The sequence below is a fragment of the Pseudorasbora parva genome, chromosome 9 (genome assembly GCF_024679245.1).
Source record: "Pseudorasbora parva isolate DD20220531a chromosome 9, ASM2467924v1, whole genome shotgun sequence".
NCBI lineage: Eukaryota > Metazoa > Chordata > Actinopteri > Cypriniformes > Gobionidae > Pseudorasbora > Pseudorasbora parva.
Window position 1 is genome coordinate 4,898,820 of NC_090180.1, and position 19,789 is coordinate 4,918,608.

At 39.7% G+C, this 19,789-nt stretch overlaps 1 protein-coding gene and 1 long non-coding RNA gene across 3 annotated transcripts in view; one reads left to right on the forward strand and one right to left on the reverse strand.

Annotated features, from left to right (window-relative positions):
• Positions 1-17,387, reverse strand: part of LOC137089964 (uncharacterized) — a 31,395-nt gene extending 14,008 nt beyond the window's left edge. Inside the window, exons 1-3 of the long non-coding RNA XR_010907806.1 lie at positions 17,274-17,387; positions 15,551-15,681; positions 3,199-3,264 (exon numbers count right to left, since the gene is read on the reverse strand). This is a non-coding gene — a long non-coding RNA (uncharacterized lncRNA). The remainder of the gene's footprint in view (positions 1-3,198; positions 3,265-15,550; positions 15,682-17,273) is intronic.
• Positions 1-19,789, forward strand: part of LOC137089962 (immunoglobulin lambda-1 light chain-like) — a 29,148-nt gene that overhangs the window by 2,235 nt on the left and 7,124 nt on the right. Inside the window, exons 1-2 of one of the 2 annotated variants that reach the window (XM_067453578.1) lie at positions 8,436-8,481; positions 8,557-8,870. In XM_067453578.1, coding sequence (XP_067309679.1) covers positions 8,436-8,481; positions 8,557-8,870 — 360 coding nt within the window. Of the gene's footprint in view, positions 1-3,724; positions 4,052-8,435; positions 8,482-8,556; positions 8,871-19,789 lie in introns of those variants that run through there. The other variant, XM_067453577.1, reaches the window with a different exon arrangement.

A 19,789-nucleotide genomic window follows, 5' to 3' on the forward strand; every position in this document is an offset into this window, starting at 1 on the left:
GGCATGTATTACTGTGCATGCTGGGATGGCAGCCACAGTGAGAGAAAGCTTTGACATCCTTGACATAAACCATGAGAAACTGTTACTCCACAACATGAACAATGTCAAAATCTTACAGTTACAAACCACATTTATTACAGTATTGAATCGTCTGACAGACACTGAGGAGAACCACAGAGTAGTGCGGTTTGCTTGCAGATAAAAACAACAGCACAGAGTTAGGATGATAGTTATTTAACGGCATGTGCAGACCTTCTCAGTGCTACAATAGAAGAGATGCAATACAAATTCAGTGAAAAGCATGCGATTCAGTGCAGAGCTTCAATACATTAAACACAAGAACACATGGGCCACTGATACGCAGTACAAAATAACAGTCAGTATTTGAAGTCTTTGATTTTTTTATTGCTTTGATATGGGTTTTAACTAACACTTTAACACATACCGTGGGTCTTTAGTGACCCGGAACATCATTCATTATTCTCCTCATTCATTTTTTTAAGTTAGACATCAAACTTCTTAATATTCCTCAATTAATTCATTAAAAGCAATGTAACAAGAAAAAATAATACAATAATAAAAGAATACCTGTTTTCCCATTCATTTTTTGTAAAAATTATATTTAGGGTTGCTAACAACCCGAGGTGTGTAACAGTGTAAGTATATATTTTTACTGCAAAATAGGCAGGCAGAAAACAAAAGAATAGGCCTTAAATGGGAAATTAAATTAATAATTAATTAATAATCCATCCATCCATCCATTATCTTCCGCTTATCCGGGGCCGGGTCGCGGGGGCAACAGTCTAAGCAGAGACACCCAGACTTCCTTCTCTCTGGCCACTTCCTCCAGCTCCTCCGGGGGTACCCCGAGGCGTTCCCAGGCCAGCCGGGAGACATAATCCCTCCAGCGTGTCCTGGGTCTTCCCCGGGGGCTCCTCCTGGTGGGACGTGCCCGGAACACCTCCCTGGGAAGGCGTCCAGGAGGCATCCGAAATAGATGCCCGAGCCACCTCAGCTGGCTCCTCTCGATGTGAAGGAGCAACGGCTGTACTCTGAGCTCCTCCCGAGTGACCGAGCTTCTCAACCTATCTCTAAGGGAGCGCCCGGCCACCCTGCGGAGATAGGCTAATTTCAGCCGCCTGTATCCGGGATCTTGTCCTTTCGGTCATGACCCACAGCTCATGACCATAGGTGAGAGTAGGAACGTAGATTGACCGATAAATCGAGAGCTTCGCCTTATGGCTCAGCTCCTTCTTCACCACGACAGATCGGTACATCGCCCGCATTACTGCAGATGCTGCACCGATCTGTCTGTCAATCTCCCGTTTCATCCTTCCCTCACTCGTGAACAAGACCCCAAGATACATAAACTCCTCCACTTGAGGCAAGAACTTTCCACCAACCTGAAGTGAGCAAGCTACCCGCCCCTCTTTGAACTGTCACCTTATAGTGGTGGAGGGGTTTGAGTACCTGAATGATCCTAGGAGCTATGTTGTCCGGGGTTTTATGCCCCTGGTAGGGCCTCCCGAGGCAAACAGGTCCTTAGTGACGGGTCAGACTAAGAGCAGTTCACAAGCCCACTATGATGAACATAAAATCAAGGACAGAGACGTCGCCCCGGCATGGTGCAGCTGGGGCCCCACCCTGGAGCCAGGCCCGGGGTTGGAGCTCGTATGCGAGCGCCTGGTGGCCGGGCCTACCCCCATGGGGCCCGGCCGGGCTCAGCCCGAAAGAGCGAAGTGGGGCCGTCCTCCTGTGGGCTCACCACCTGCAGGAGGGATCATAAGGGCCCGGTGCCCCCGACGACCCGATCTCTGGACACGGAAACTGGCTCTAGGGACGTGGAATGTCACCTCGTTGGTGGGGAAGGAGCCTGAGCTTGTGCGGGAGGTCGAGAGATACCGACTAGAAATAGTCGGGCTCACCTCCACGCACAGCTTGGGCTCTGGAACCACACTTGGCTGGACTCTCTACCACTCTGGAGTTGCCCATGGTGAGAGGCGGTGGGCTGGAGAGGGTTTGCTTATAGCCCCACAGCTCAGTCGCCATGTGTTGGAGTTCACCCCGGTGAGCGAGAGAGTCGCTTCCCTGCGCCTTCGAGTCGGGGATAGGTCTCTGTCGTGTGTGCCTATGGGCTGAATGGCAGTGCAGAGTACCGGCCCTCTTGGGGTCTCTGGGAGGGGTGCTAGAAAGTGCTACGACTGGAGACTCCATCGTTCTACTGGGGGACTTCAATTAATATAATAAATTAATATTTATTTATTAATTAATAATAAATAATTAATTGAACTGGACTCAAATGGTCCAATTCAATCCACAGCATCTACACACACTTTATCTAATTTGCATAATAATGTGTTCTTGGGGAAACGCATAAACAAATAAGTGTACTAATGGGAGTAATAATTGGCCACATTTTCATAATAAGTAAGGGATAATGTACTGTAATGTAGGCTATTGTTATCGCAGAAAGTGTCGCTCTGTCAGGGTTTATTCTGTGCTGGGTGTACATTATCCTGCTCATTACACGGCTAACTTACATGTCTCAAGTAAATTAGACACAAAATATTGTCTTGAGTTTAAATATTTTATTAGCTCTTCCCCAAGGCTTTGGCAAAGAACAACAATTCCAAACTGCTTTAAGCCTTTATCTATTGCTAAAAATAATATATATATATATATATATATATATATATATATATATATATATATATATATATATATATATATATATATATATATTTTTTTTTTACCATATATGTTGAAATTAATGCTGAAAGGGATAGTTCACCCAAAAAAGAAAATTAGCCCATGATTTACTCACCCTCAAGTCATCCTAGATGTGAATGACATTCTTCTTTAGATTAATAAAACAGGAGTTATATTTCTGCTAATACAAGCTTTTTAATGGCAGTAGTTGTAGTTTTTGAAGTCCAAAAAAATGCATCTGTCCATCAAATAATGTGCTTCACATTGGGTCCGGGGGGTTAATAAAGACTTTTGAAGTGAACCGATGAGTTTGTGTAAGGAAAATATCCATATTTAAAACTTTATAACGTAAAGTTCTGGCCGATTGAGATGGTTTTAATAAACCAGGGTTAAATTAGCCTGTGAGTGGTTTAGCTTGTGTGAGAAAGCTTCTTGTGACAGTAATGATGATGAGATGCGTAGAGGAAACCACAAGCCCATTATCATTACCTTCTGACTGGCTGATGTAGTTCATAATTCTTCAAACTCCTGGATGACAGAAAGACACGGCAATGTCTGCAATGATAACATTTGGGTTGTTAGTGGTCTTTATAGGTGAGATTTAAGTATTCTGGTATATTTATTAACATCACTCAGTGAAGATTGTTCAGTGATTTTCGACTTTTAAAAAGGAATTTCCGTCAGTAATATTGAGGCGTTTCTTCTTGCAGTCTTTTGAGGTTTGTCTCGCACGGGCTTAATTTGATCTAAACTATTTTTAAACAGTTCAAATATTTATTTTTGTTCCAAGCTATATGCCTGCTTGTGATATGTGAATATGTTATAAAGTCATAAATAATGACAATACTAAATGTATCTTGTCCAACAGGCCTTGCTTTTATGCTGAACTTCTGTTTTAGTGTTTTTACTCTTTAAAAGTCATAGAAACATAGGCAACAGGTCTAAGCCCAAATATAATTGCTTTAAATAGGATTTCAAATACACTCAATGCATTTTAATTGTTTCTCTTATTTAGATTGTTTAAATGGACAAGATATTCCTACACATCCTGATCCTACTATGATTAGGGCAAAGGGTAGAACTGCTATAATCACATGCAATGTGAGTTCATCGACGCTTCAGTCAAACGCTCTCCACTGGTACAGAGCTCAACCTGGAGGAGCTTTACAACGGTTGATATATTTCGAAGCTGGATCGACAAAAGCCAAAGTTGATCCGTTGGTGGTCCGCACTGGATCATTTGTTGGATCGGTGAAAAATCAGAATGAAGTGTCACTGACTATGACAAGACTGCAGGTCGGGGATGCAGGATCATATTACTGCGCGCTCTGGACTGGAGACAATAACACAGTGCTGACTGTGAGAGGAAATCATTACAAAAACCTGCTTTCATTGTCAAAGCTGTTTTATGTGAGACAACTGTAGCAGCAAGAGGGAGACATTCGGCAAATGTGAATTGTGACGTTGAGTTTTGTTGCACTAAAAACAAACTGAAATGTTCAAAAAGTGTATCGGAACAATAAACACAAACTGTCCACTACAGGTTTCTTCAGCTGTTTTTATCTTTATAGACTATGCCATTGGTTAATTATTATTGAAATGAAAAGCATTTTATTTTTGTTATATAAGGTTGCATTACTTGCATCAGGTCTTAATTGAATGCTTTTCTAAAATGCCGTTTATGTAGGCCTATTGATTTTATTTTTATTTCAAACTTGTCACAAACTCAGATCTCAATTTTAATTTATGGTAAATCATCTCACATTTATCTTTAGATAGATATTACAACAATTTTAGTTAAACAACCATGGACTCATTTGACTATTGCTTGTGTGAAAATAATTTTCAAATACATTTTTAATACCAATACATCCCACATGCTGTGGCATCACTTCCTCCACATTCAAACATTTTGCCTAATAAAGTTATTTAAAAAAATTGAATGGCTTGGATACAGACGAGGCAATAGTGTCAATGAAGAGCATGTTTGAAAAGAAATATGAGACATGAGCCCCTTTCACACTGCGATTCCGGCAAATACACGGATAATGCGACCCTGCATTTGTTCCCGGGCCGCTAGATTTGGTCCATTCACACAGCCAGCGAAATGCCGTAATATGTGCGCTTTCACACACAAAGCTTAACGGTCCCGGGTCGAGTTGACACGTGACATCCGGATGTGAAGTATAATGGCGAGCGATCTCAGCTTCAGCACGGATAGTAAGGAGCTCCGTGGTCTCGACTTGTGTCCAGTTTGCGCACATTTCTGCTTGTTTAATTTTAGTTTCTTTTGTATACGAACACTCTCTGCGTTTAAAACACCGACTAGCTCTTCTGGCACTGCAGGGTTGTATTATTGAAAAAACAAGCTCTATGAGTCGCACGATAACTACGTACACGTTGCGGCATTAGTTTCGGCTTTTGTTCACACAGCGCTCGTCCCGGGTCGAATACCGCAATATTACTAGGTCCCCGACCCGGGTCGAATTCGGTAATCAATCCCGGGACGTGGCTGCTTTCACACAGAAGGCGACCCGGCCATGTTCCGGGAATATTGCGGGTCCGACGTGCAGTGTGAAAGGGGCTATGGTGTGTGAAGAAAAAATAAATGGTAAAGCCCTAGACTGAACTGAATATTTTTATTCCAATCAAGCTCCAAACAAGGACTTTTATTAAAGGGTTAAATTCTGTCATTATTACTTTCCCTGATGTCGTTCGCCACCGGTAAGACCTCTGTTCATCTTCAGAACACAGTTTAAGATACTTTATATTTAATCCAAGAGCTTTCTGTTCCTCCATTGAGTGTATGAACGGTATACTCTCCCTTTCCAGAAAGAAAAAATTAAAAATAATTATGATTCGGATCGCGTGCCAAACTGCTGAAATCACGTGACATTGGCGATCCGAATCTTGAATCACCAGCTGATTCATAACTGTTCGAAACTTTGTTTGCGGATTGAAAACAAACCCGGAAGAGAAGACAATGCTGAATAAAGTCGTAGTTTTTGTTTTATTTTGGGACCAAAATGTATTTTTGATGCTTCGAGAGATTCTAATTAACTAACTAGTGTCACATATGGACTACTTTGAAGATTTTTTAAATATCTTAAACTGTGTTCTGAAGATGAACGGAGGTCTTACGGGTGTGGAACGACATTAGGGTAAGTCATTAATGACAGATTTTTCATTTTTCGGTGAACTAACCCTTTAAGTCTAATAGGCCAATTCAAGTAATCTTAACAAGACAAATGGGTCAGCCATTTTACTAAAAATAAAATAAAAATTAAACTCAGAATGCTGAACACATTACGTTAAATGTGATATGTAAGCTACATCATGCAGATGTGCTGGGACACATCAGTGATGTTTCCTGGGGTCATTGGATGTTTCGGGTCTCTCAACATCAGACACATCAAGCCAGAGTTGATCGGCCAGTGTCCCAGCAGCATTTATCCACGGTACTGCCCTCTTAATCCAAAGAAACCTAGTGGCTTTCTCAGCGGCTTCGGTTACGGATCTGATCGCCATCCTCTTTGCCTAATAGAGGAAGCGTGCCAAGTACCAGGATCTAGTGGAAGAGTGTAGGAGGCAAGGCTGGCAACACGTTATGAGCCTCTGTAGGTGGGCACGCTTCCTCTCATTGCCTCGTCCATGCACTCTTCCCAAGGGAACGCGAGTTCTAGCAAGATCAATTTCTAAAACGAATCTTGGTATTAGATGTGATCATAGTTGGGATCTTCAGCTGTTTGCCCAGATACACCTCCAGTTGCCAGTGAGTGGTGCTAGTGAAGAGCCCAAACTTTGCTCTTGGTTGCAGGATAGTAATATGAGTTACTAGATCAGTGTGTGAGGCCATAAACACAGGGCTGTTTTCCACTGCGTTACCTGATCTGCCCACGTCACAGTGTGGGCAGGAGCCCGGTCACACGAAAATGTGTATCAATAGTACAAGTGTGAAATCTTGTGGAATGGGTACACCAAAATGAGTTTTGGCATGCATATGGTACGCATTTTTTTACGTGCATATGATACACACTTTATGCCACACTTTATCCACACGGAAAACTGCGTAGCATATGCACAACAAAACTCATTTTAGCGTATCCATTCCACGAGATTGCACACTCGTACTATTTATACACATTACCATGATGAGATAGTTTTGGGTTTATGGGTGGGGTTGGGTGAAGGGGATCTTTTTCATTGCATGATTTATAAACACCCATCAGTTTGACAACACCCAAAAATTAAGAAACACCCAGGGTTGTGGATGGACCATATCTTCAGCTCTGAGACACTTGATGTTCAATTGTTTGTGGTGACCCTTGATGGAATTAATATAAATAATACTGGAATGAAAGTACTGCAGTGTGAACAAGTGTGACAGCAGCTGCTGAGCGAACGCACAGAGTAACTAAATAAGATAAATAAATGTATCTAATAGGATAAACAGAGCTGCGTTACCTCATACTCATGACCGGAAAAGTGGAAAAAGCGCCAGCGACTGTGTCCCGTCATAATAAAAGTCCTGTTGCTCGCAAGGTGTGTTTGTGTAACAATCGCTCCAGCAGTCTTGTTCAGCTCCACAACACTCGGCCCTACTCTGCTTCACACTACAGTAACGTTAATAACCGCATCCATCAACATGATTTCTGCCAGAGTCCTATCCTGACTCTTTCCCACCGGCTGTGAGGTGAAGACCACATGTATCAAGCTTCTGAGCTCAAACTTGGTGTCATCAAACTATGCCTTTGTTTTGAATAGACGCCACCTATAGCAGATGCGTTACATAGTGTAGCTTTAAAGGATTACTTGAATAGAGTTCCTAAATATTTTACTCACCCCCATCTCATCCAAGATTTTAATGTCTTTCTTTCTTCAGTTGAAATAAAATCAAGGTTTTTTTGAGGGAAACATTCCAGGATTTTTCTCCACATAATGGACTTCAATGGTCCAAATCAATGCAGTTTCAAAGGAAGAGCTTCGGAGGCTCTGCACGATCCCAGACAAGGAATAGGGTCTAATCTAGCCAAACCATCAGACATTTAAAAAAAAAAAAGTATGTATATTTTTTTACCCACGAATGCTTGACTTCGGTGTTCAAAAACTGCATCTCATGTTCTCCTCCAACTTCAAAATCGTCTGACACTGTTGTTTTACTTTTATTTTAGGCAGTTTGATTTAGTCTTTGCATGTTCGTTTTAACCCTCGGTCGGTTTTTGAAATGAACTATTCCTCATGGAATTGCGGAAATGGCGCCGGCGACTGTGTCCCGTCATAATAAAAGTTCCGCTGCTCGCGAGGTGTGTGTTGTTCATCTGCTTATTTTTTTACGGTCTATGCTGCAGGCCGGTTATACATGCATAAAAATGCATGCTCCGGAAAACATTTCTCTGCTTAACATTGAAAAATCAAAGTTAGGTGGTCTCTTATTTTTTTTCCAGAGCTGTATATATATATATATATATACATATACACACACATATATATATATATATGTGTGTGTGTGTGTAGCATATGTTTAAAAAATGGTTAAAAAAAAACAAATAAAGGGCCTTAACTTTAAAATGTGATGACAAACAATGAAACTGGAAAGAAATGTTATGTGCTGTAAAACCATCAGGAAATGACATCAGCAATCTGTATTTGAATGGCATAAATTAAATGCATGTGTACAACAGCAAAACAGCATTGCTCTCTGAACGTCTTTTTCAAATAGATGAATGATGTTTGCATACATTTATATTATTGTCCTTCTCTCGGAGATGCCAGGTAGGTGCCATTTAAAATGAATCCTTTAAGATTTTTTACATTTTATTTAATGACATTTGTTTTGTTCAATCAAAGCATCTGTTCTGGGAGTGACTTTGGAACAAGGTCAACAAATGTTGGTCAAAGCAGTGGGAAAAACTTCATATCTCCCCTGCAAAGTGACCAATTTGAAATCTTGGGATTATATTCATTGGTACCAAAAGAGAGAAGGTGAAGCCCCATCAAGACTACTCAGTATCTATGCAGGCGGCAGTTTTATTCATGACACCAACAATCCCCAAGCAAATGACTTCACTGTGGACAGAACACAGCTCTATAATCTAAAACTGAGCAACACAAAGCCGATTCATGCTGCGGTTTACTACTGCGCCTACTGGGACACAAGCAACCACAGCGAGAATATTCACACACATACTGTACATAAACTCATGGATATTATCATCAGATTTTCCTCATTTGAATATAAATATGAGCTATTTTTGCCTGTGTATTGCCTGTGAAAGTCCCTGAAGTTCAATGTCACAGGTGTGATTTTATTTCTCTCTTCAAGTCCTTTCAGATAATCTCCTACATTTGTAATATTTGTACACAGTTGTTTGTTTAACATGCAGATCTTCCAACAGTGGATGGTGCTATTGAGCTGCAAAATAGTTTTTTCAGCTTTAAGGCTCTATGAATGTTACTAAATTACTTCTAATAAACTGCTTTTTTACTAAATTAATTCTAATATATTTAAGAGAATCCTGATGAGATAATAAATAGCTACAAAAGTGAGGTAGAAATGTATTAGCTTTTGAAACATTTTATTCTGATTGCTGTACAACTACAAATCACATCACATTTGGATCAAGCCATCGTAGCTCCGCCTCAGGAAATGGTGTCACCGTCACAATGTTCTGCATGGATTTTTGCAAAATAGTGTAATGAAGTGTACAGGACAGTATGAGCCATATATCGCCTCACATAACCAAATGAACGATGCTAATACACTTGTGCGCTGTTGTTCTCATAATGGTCCATGGTAAGTAAACTTTAAAAGGGGGTTATATAGGTAATAGGTACAAAATAAATAGGATATGTTAGTAAAACATTAACATGAAAACTTATTTAAAATAATTTATTTTCATTTTTTTCATTGCAGGTGTGGAAGGTTTGAGTTTAATTCAATCTCAAAAGTTGTTGGTGAAGCACAAGGGTAAAACTGTGTCCTTCAGATGTGAGGTAACCGGCTTGAGCACTGGTAATTTTGTCCACTGGTACTATAAGAAAGACGGTGAAGGGTTTAAAAGACTTCTCTACATCAGTGAGTCTGGGGTTGGTACAGGTGACACAAAAGACTTTGTCTCTGAAAAAAGTGTCTCTGAAAAAAGGGTAACTTCATACGGCATTAAACTCAAAGCAACTACACACGAACATGCTGGCATGTATTACTGTGCATCCTGGGAGGGCAGCCACAGTGAGAGAAAGCTTTGACATCCTTGACATAAACCATGAGAAACTGTTACTCCACAACATGAACAATGTCAAAATCTTACAGTTACAAACCACATTTATTACAGTATTGAATCGTCTGACAGACACTGAGGAGAACCACAGAGTATTGCGGTTTGCTTGCAGATAAAAACAACAGCACAGAGTTAGGATGATAGTTATTTAACGGCATGTGCAGACCTTCTCAGTGCTACAATAGAAGAGATGCAATACAAATTCAGTGAAAAGCATGCGATTCAGTGCAGAGCTTCAATACATTAAACACAAGAACACATGGGCCACTGATACGCAGTACATAATATCAGCAGTTCAGTTAGTGTGCTTAAAGGCTTTGACTATTTTATTGCTTTGACATGGGTTTTAAAGGGGAAAGATGGAAATAAATGAGCAAAAAATATCCTTAAGACTGAGGTGTATAATTAGCCTGACAAGCCAGACCCTCATCAAGATGTTTGGTCTGGAAACTGACAGCTCAATCCGAGGGGCGGGATAAATGGTTGTCTTTTAAACTTTCTCTGCACGCGATAGGATAGCGCTACACCAACCAGAGCAACGAAGGTGAAGCAGAGCTCGTTGATAGATTAAACATTCGCCGTATCCGGTCGGCTAAACTACGAACACATCTTCCCTTTTTAAGAATGACTTCAGTGCCGTTCTTTGTTCTTTTCTCAGAGAAAAGCTTAACTACGAGTCTTCCAGAGTCGCGGTCAAAGCTGATTCGAAAGACCGCCGCCGTTCGCCAGTTTCTGTGTTTACTAGAAGCACGCAAACGCAACTCAGCCATCATCATTATGGCCCCGCCCACCGACTCTATACGCGATGTGATTGGCCCGGCAAGAGTTTTGCGTTTACAGCTCAGAAGGGTATTGAGAGTTGCTAGACAACACTCGCGGGCAGATTAGATTTGCTGCCGCTAGGGTGCGTCTAGATTTCTAGGCTAGTGTATAATACCTTCTAGAGTATTAATAGGCAGACATGTTTGGATGTGTCTTTATGTCACCTTGTGTCGCCAATATACTTTAGGATGTGAACATAATGCATGGACTTTAACCACACATTGAAATGAAGCAACTTCAACTACCTGCTGTGTTTCTTTTGGTGCTGAGGTTCATTGCAAACTTTTAGGTTGCTCCTAACATTTACAAATACATTTTTTTGTACCTTTAAGCATACAACAGCTTGTCCCGGGGGATAGTACCCTTAAAAGGACAACTTTGTACCATATTAATCCCTAAAAGATTAGGTAAATATTGCTACTAAGGTACTAATATGCAACTTTTATGAGTAAAAGTGATACAAAGATGTCCTTTTAAGCAACACTAGGTAATGTTTGGTGGTCTAACGGTTAATAAAAAGAAGTGCATGCGTCTCGCGGAAGAACATTAGCCGGAGCTACTTTTCTTAGTTTACCATCATCTATGGCCCTGTCCCAAATGGCACCCTAAACCCTCACGGTCTTCAGCCCTGTCCAAAATGGCACCCTAAGTCAAGAAAACATTCAAATAAAGTAATCTGCGTCAATGTATATTGAAATAATCTAAATAAATGAGTGCATTTTGCTGATTATTGCCTCCCATTCACTTAAGTTAATGGTGTTTTTGGTTACAGTTTCATTCGAAAATGTTTTATTTAATAACAGTAGCTATAATACGCATATTTCCATGACGTGCTTCAGACTTGTGAACTCAATCAGAATCCTCAGTAATCCTTGGTAAACTTAAGCGGCAACCTCCCTCGGTCTCTTGTAGTCAATACGGAAGTGACTTAAACTGCAGTTCATCGACTGGCCACTAGAGGCAGGCTCCAGAAGGGAGCAGAATCTCATTGAGCCCCATGTTAAAATGTCCAACTTTACAGCAGAAAAAAACATGTTTACAGCCTGGTACAAATTGTGGTTTTGTCTAAATAGCTAATTTTGCCCTTCATGACGACTGTGAGGGAGTTGGATTTTTATTTTTTTTATTTTTTCTCTCATTCATTTACATTATATAAAGCCTTAAAGTTCTGCATAATTAAGGGCATGGCCACTTTGAGTGACAGGTGGATTGCCGTTTGTCTGCTGTCTGTTAGTCATCACGTCACCTCACCTCAGCTCCGCCCACGTCCCGCCTCTTCGCCCTTTTTCTTTTATTCCGTAAAATAAAAGTTTGGTGTAACGTGAAGAAATTGACAGAATATATTTAGCTACTGTTGTACAGTATATTTAACTAAGTCTCTATGTAATAATAATACGCCTATACTAATACAGGGAGTGCAGAATTATTAGGCAAAGAGTATTTTGACCACATCATCCTCGTTATGCATCTTGTCTTACTCCAAGCTGTATAGGCTGGAAAGCCTACTACCAATTAAGCATATTAGGTGATGTGCATCTCTGTAATGAGAAGGGGTGTGGTCTAATGACATCAACACCCTATATCAGGTGTGCATAATTATTAAGCAACTTCCTTTCCTTTGGCAAAATGGGTCAAAAGAAGGACTTGACAGACTCAGAAAAGTCAAATATAGTGTGATATATTGCAGAGGGAGGCAGCAGTCTTAAAATAGCCAAGATTCTGAAGCGTGATCATCGAACAATCAAGCGTTTCATTCAAAATAGTCAACAGGGTCGCAAGAAGCGTGTGGAAAAACCAAGGCGCAAAATAACTGCCCGTGAACTGAGAAAAGTCAAGCGTGCAGCTGCCAAGATGCCACTTGCCACCAGTTTGGCCATATTTCAGAGCTGCAACATCACTGGAGTGCCCAAAAGCACAAGGTGTGCAATACTCAGAGACATGGCCAAGGTAAGAAAGGCAGAAAGTCGACCACCACTGAACATGACACACAAGCTGAAACGTCAAGACTGGGCCAAGAAATATCTCAAGACTGATTTTTCTACGGTTTTATGGACTGATGAAATGAGAGTGAGTCTTGATGGGCCAGATGGATGGGCCCGTGGCTGGATTGGTAAAGGGCAGAGAGCTCCAGTCCGACTCAGACGCCAGCAAGGTGGAGGTGGAGTACTGGTTTGGGCTGGTATCATCAAAGATGAGCTTGTGGGGCCTTTTCGGGTTGAGGATGGAGTCAAGCTCAACTCCCAGTCCTACTGCCAGTTTCTGGAAGACGCCTTCTTCAAGCAGTGGTACAGGAAGAAGTCTGCATCCTTCAAGAAAAACATGATTTTCATGCAGGACAATGCTCCATCACACAAGTACTCCATAGCGTGGCTGGCAAGAAAGGGTATAAAAGAAGAAAATCTAATGATATGGCCTCCTTGTTGACCTGATCTGAACCTCATTGAGAACCTGTGGTCCATCATCAAATGTGCGATTTACAAGGAGGGAAAACAGTACACCTCTCTGAACAGTGTCTGGGAGGCTGTGGTTGCTGCTGCACGCAATGTTGATGGTGAACAGATCAAAACACTGACAGAACCCATGGATGGCAGGCTTTTGAGTGTCCTTGCAAAGAAAGGTGGCTATATTGGTCACTGATTTGTTTTTGTTTGGTTTTTGAATGTCAGAAATGTATATTTGTGAATGTTGAGATGTTATATTGGTTTCACTGGTAAAAATAAATAATTGAAATGGGTATAAATTTGTTTTTTGTTAAGTTGCCTAATAATTATGCACAGTAATAGTCACCTGCACACACAGATATCCCCCTAAAATAGCTAAAACTAAAACTTCCAAAAATATTCAGCTTTGATATTGAGTTTGTGTTCATTGAGAACATGGTTGTTGTTCAATAATAAAATGAATCCTCAAAAATACAACTTGCCTAATAATTCTGCACTCCCTGTAATAATAATGCCTAGATGGTTGCTTTTCTTTGACTTGATATTTAAACAATGTTTCATGTTAAACAACAGCCTTTAAATGTTTATGTATTGTTTTATGTATTATGTATCTTTTTTTACAGTCTATGGGTACTGGGCCACTCGCAGCGGTTCCGACCCGAACCAGACTACAATAGTTAGAATTATGTTTTTCAAACGTATGAAATAACAGATAAAACAAAAACACGGTTTGGAAAATGGATTCATGATGTACTCACTCCATTTAGCCCCCATTTTCTAATGATTGCTCCAACAGTGGACCTTTTTTCACCAAGCTGCTTGGCAATTTCCCCGTAGCCCTTTCCAGCCTTGTGGAGGTGTACAATTTTGTCTCTAGAGTCTTTGTACAGCTCTTTGGTCTTGGCCATGTTAGTAGTTGGATTCTTACTAATTGTATGGGGTGGACAGGTGTCTTTATGCAGCTCACGACCTCAAACAGGTGCATCTAATTTAGGATAATAAATGGAGTGGAGGTGGACATCTTAAAGGCAGTCTAACAGGTCTTTGAGGGTCAGAATTATAGCAGATAGACAGGTGTTCAAATACTTATTTGCAGCTGTATCATACAAATAAAAATCATATATTGTGATTTCTGGATTATTATTTTTTATTATGACTCTCACAGTGGACATGCACCTACGATGACCATTTCAGACCCCTCCGTGATTTCCAAGTGGGAGAACTTGCAAAATAGCAGGGTGTTCAAATACTTATTTTCCTCACTGTAAACACTAGCAACAGGCAACAGGACTTTTATTATGACGGGACACAGTCGCCGGCGCTTTTTCCGCTTTTCCGGTCATGATTATAAGGTAAAGCAGCTCTGTTTATTATTTAGATACATTAAAGTGTGTTTAAAATGATGTTCTGACGTTACTCTGTGCGTTTGTTCAGCGGCTGCTGTGAAACTTGTTCACACTGCTAAGAGAAAAGCACTTCTCCAGAATAAAACCAGAAACCGAGAGTAACACAGAGATGACGCAATTTCTGTTTTGTGTTTTGAATGTTTGAATGTATATGTGTTAAGTGTTACATGTGAAGCACCATGAGAGCCTAAACTAATTGTCCCAAGGGAATAAATAAAGCTCTAAACTAAACTAAAATTGACAGGCGACGCCCTCACACGTCTTGGTTCATTGGTTAAAATTGCAATTTTCCAACGATTTACAAATAGTTGGAAACATCTGTGATATTGTAAGTTCTTAATTTAACACAATATATAATACTGGCCTAGTGGTTCTCGGATATTTTACTAAAAAATAAATAATCATAGTGCACCTTTAAGTGCACTCACTTCAGTTTTACTCCCCCAGTGACAAGCCGTTGTACCCCTAAAGGTACAATTTTTACAAAAGATTTTTCTCAAAAGTGGTGGAAATGAGGAAGGCCATCAATGAAATGCAGAAATCATTGAAGAGGAACAAACTTTCTCTTGGGTTAAGGAAGCTCAGTATGGGCATGTGTCACATCTGTAACTCAGATCAGCTATTAGCATGAGGACTTGAAACAGAGTATAGCATTGCAACTTCCTGTTCGTTGCTCTCTAAAATGAATTCCTCTATCACAGAGCAAACACAGAAAAAGACTTTCTCTGCTACTATGAATGCTCTTTTGATGCTTTCCTTTTACCTGCTTATTCAGTTCATATGCAAAGGTGATTTTTTATTATTTGGCAATATAATTGATTGTATTATTGATTTGTGAGTTTTTACTTTTTGCAGTGGATGGAGCCGTGAAGCTGTAACAGAAAATCTCACTGACCAAAGCAGAGGAAAAGTTAGCCATTATAGACCGTCACTTCACTTCAGATTGCTGGAACTACATCCACTGGTATCAGCAGAAAGAAGGAGAGCCCTTGAAGAGGGTCCTGAATGCTGACATAGATGATGGATCTGCAAAAAATGATGTTGGTTTTGAGTCCATAAAATCAGAAAAGAAAGCTTCATATCATTTTGCTTTGAGAATCACTAAGCTGAAAAAAGAGCATTCAGCGACGTATTACTGCGCCTGCTGGATCTCAGGAAGCACAGCGAGTATAAAAACTGAAGCCGTACAGAAAAAACCCACAACCCTTCCTCAGAAGTTGACCTTCTAAAGAATTTGCTTCTAAACAAGAACTTCATATTACCCTAAAAAGATAAGCATGGCTTCTGCTGTCATGTTGGCTGTCTTTCTATAACAGAATCTGATGCTTTCACAAAATAAAACTTGAGAAAAAAATCATTCTTTTCTTTTTGTTTGCTGACAAATTAAAATTTACGGTACATTTGTATCCTATCTGCCAGCGGATATGATCTACACACCAAGCAAATAAATATTTTTTGTAAAGTTATACAAAACTGCAAAATCAATCATTACATTTGAATCAATCGATGAATCATGATTAATCGCATCCAAAATAAAAGAGTTAATGTTTACATAATATATATGTGTGTACTGTGTATAATTATTATGTATACTGTATATACATAAATACACAATCATTCATGTTTATATTTTTAGAAATATTTGCATGTATACTGTATATATTTTTTATATTATAAACATAAATATTTTATGTATAAATATATGCATGAATGAGTGTGTATGTATTTATACATACATAATAATTATACACACACATATATGCTATGTAAACATTTACATTTCTTACATTATCTGTTATAATAAAAACAATATCATGTGACATATATCACCATAGTGGAATTAAAAGTAAATGAGCTATTGACTAATAAAGACGTCTGAGATGATGAAAGTAAAATACTTTTACAATTATTAGAAATGTAATCTGTGTTTGTTTCTTTCATACATTTTTGAAAAACATTTGATCAAAAATGTATCTATTTATTAATCCTAAATAAGTAACATTGGAGTATATACAAAACAAAACTGCAAACACATTTCAAGTTAAAATATAATTGTTAAATCATATATTTATGAATAGCCTTCATGTGACCTGAATTGTGCCTTTATATAAAAAGGGTCAAATTTCCTGACCTTAATCCAAAAATGAGGGATCCAAACATAGGCTAGTGTGAACCCATATCAAACACATCAAACTCTTAGATTAGCATGAGGACAGGAAACTCAATAGCAATGCAACTTCCTGTTTTTTGCTTATAGAAATGCATTAATACATTCCACCTTCATCGCAGAGCAAAAGACGGATGCTCTCTATCTTAAATCTGCCATCATGAGTCCTCAGACACAATTACTCTGTTTGCTGATCATTCACGTTATATTTAAAGGTAAGTGTTTAATGTGTGGCCATATCATCTTTATATCTTTGTTCTATGTAACCATAAATACTTTTAAAACAAGAAAATATTAGCTTAAGTATTGTTTTATCATTGCATTACCTTATGAAAAGGTAGTTTGATTTGTGTTTTGTTGCTTTTTGCAGTGGACGGAGCCGCAAAGCTGGAACAGAAAATCTCACTGACCAAAGCAGAGGAAAAGTTAGCCATTATAGACTGTCACTTACATTTAGAATGCTGGATCTACATCCACTGGTATCAGCAGAAAGATGGAAACCCACTGAAGAGGATTCTCTATGTTGACATAGATGATGGAACTGCAACAAATGATGCAAGTTTTGAGTCCATAAAATCAGAAAAAAAATCATCAAATCATTTTGCTTTGAGAATCACCAAGCTGAAAAAGGAGCATTCAGCGATGTATTACTGCGCCTGCTGGGACTGGAGCTCATCATACAGTACACAGTACATATAAATATCAAAGTCTAGCACAAAAACTGCAAGGTTTCCTGTCTTGATCACAGACCACAAACCTTTCTCATAATTTGATATGAACATAAATGTAATGTTGTAGTTCAAACAATACAGTGTGGTGCTAATAACACCAAAGTCATGAGTTTGATTCCCAAGGAATTAATGAATGAATAAAATTAATTTCTTGAATGCAATATAAGTTGTCTCCCAAATGTTTAGTGAGTTCACTTGACCAAAAAAATTACCTCACACAGCATAAGCTGCTCAAGGATAAACACAGCACCCCCCCCCCCCCCCCCCCCAAAAAATAGCACATTGTGTATTAATTTACTTAAACACAAATATTTCTTATATTTTACTCATCCCCATCTCATCCATGTTTCGATTTTACATTATCAATGGTTTGGCTAGATCAGACCCTATACCTCAGCTGGGATCGGTCAGAGCCTCTGAAGCTCTTCCTCTGAAACTGCATTGATTTGGACCTTTAACCGTTGGTTCTCATTGAAGTCCATTATACAGGTCCTTCTCAAAAAAATTGCATGTTGTGATAAAGTTAATTATTTTCCATAATTTAATGATAAAAATTAAAACTTTTATATATTTTAGATTCATTGCACACCAACTGAAATATTTCAGGTCTTTTATTGTTTTAATACTGATGATTTTGGCATACAGCTCATGAAAACCCAAAATTCCTGTCTCAAAAAATTAGCATATCATGAAAAGCTTCTCTAAACGAGCTATTAACCTAATCATCTGAATCAACTAATTAACTCTAAACACCTGCAAAAGATACCTGAGGCTTTTAAAAACTCCCAGCCTGGTTCATTACTCAAAACCGCAATCATGGGTAAGACTGCCGACCTGACTGCTGTCCAGAAGGCCATCATTGACACCCTCAAGCGAGAGGGTAAGACACAGAAAGACATTTCTGAACGAATAGGCTGTTCCCAGAGTGCTGTATCAAGGCACCTCAGTGGGAAGTCTGTGGGAAGGAAAAAGTGTGGCAAAAAACACTGCACAACGAGAAGAGGTGAGCGGACCCTGAGGAAGATTGTGGAGAAGGACCGATTCCAGACCTTGGGGGACCTGCGGAAGCAGTGGACTGAGTCTGGAGTAGAAACATCCAGAGCCACCGTGCACAGGCGTGTGCAGGAAATGGGCTACAGGTGCCGCATTCCCCAGGTCAAGCCACTTTTGGGCTACAGAGAAGCAGCACTGGACTGTTGCTCAGTGGGCCAAAGTACTTTTTTCGGATGAAAGCAAATTTTGCATGTCATTCGGAAATCAAGGTGCCAGAGTCTGGAGGAGGACTGGGCAGAAGGAAATGCCAAAATGCCTGAAGTCCAGTGTCAAGTCCCCACAGTCAGTGATGGTCTGGGGTGCCATGTCAGCTGCTGGTGTTGGTCCACTGTGTTTTATCAAGGACAGGGTCAATGCAGCTCGCTATCAGGAGATTTTGGAGCACTTCATGCTTCCATCTGCTGAAAAGCTTTATGGAAATGAAGATTTGTTTTTTCAGCACGACCTGGCACCTGCTCACAGTGCCAAAACCACTGGTAAATGGTTTACTGACCATGGTATTACTGTGCTCAATTGGCCTGCCAACTGTCCTGACCTGAACCCCATAGAGAATCTGTGGGATATTGTGAAGAGAAAGTTGAGAGACGCAAGACCCAACACTCTGGATGAGCTTAAGGCCGCTATCGAAGCATCCTGGGCCTCCAGAACACCTCAGCAGTGCCGCAGGCTGATCGCCTCCATGCCACGCCGCAGTGAAGCAGTCATTTCTGCAAAAGGATTCCCCACCAAGTATCGAGTGCATAACTGAACATTATTATTTGAAGGGGGTTTTTTTGTATTAAAAACACTATTCTTTTATCGGTCGGATGAAATATGCTAATTTTTTGAGATCGGAATTTGGGGTTGTCATGAGCTGTATACCAAAATCATCAGTATTAAAACAATAAAAGACCTGAAATATTTCAGTTGGTGTGCAATGAATCTAAAATATAGGAAAGTTTAATTTTTATCATTACATTATGGAAAATAATGAACTTTATCACAATATGCTAATTTTTTGAGAAGGACCTGTATGGAGAAAAATCCTGGAATGTTTTCCTCAAAAAACGTTATTTCTTTTCGACTGAAGAAAGACATGAACATCTTGGGTGAGTAAATTATCAGGAAATTTTCATTTTGAAGTGAACTAATCCTAAAGCAATCAGAACTATTATCAATCATTAGAATATTATAGAGAAACGTC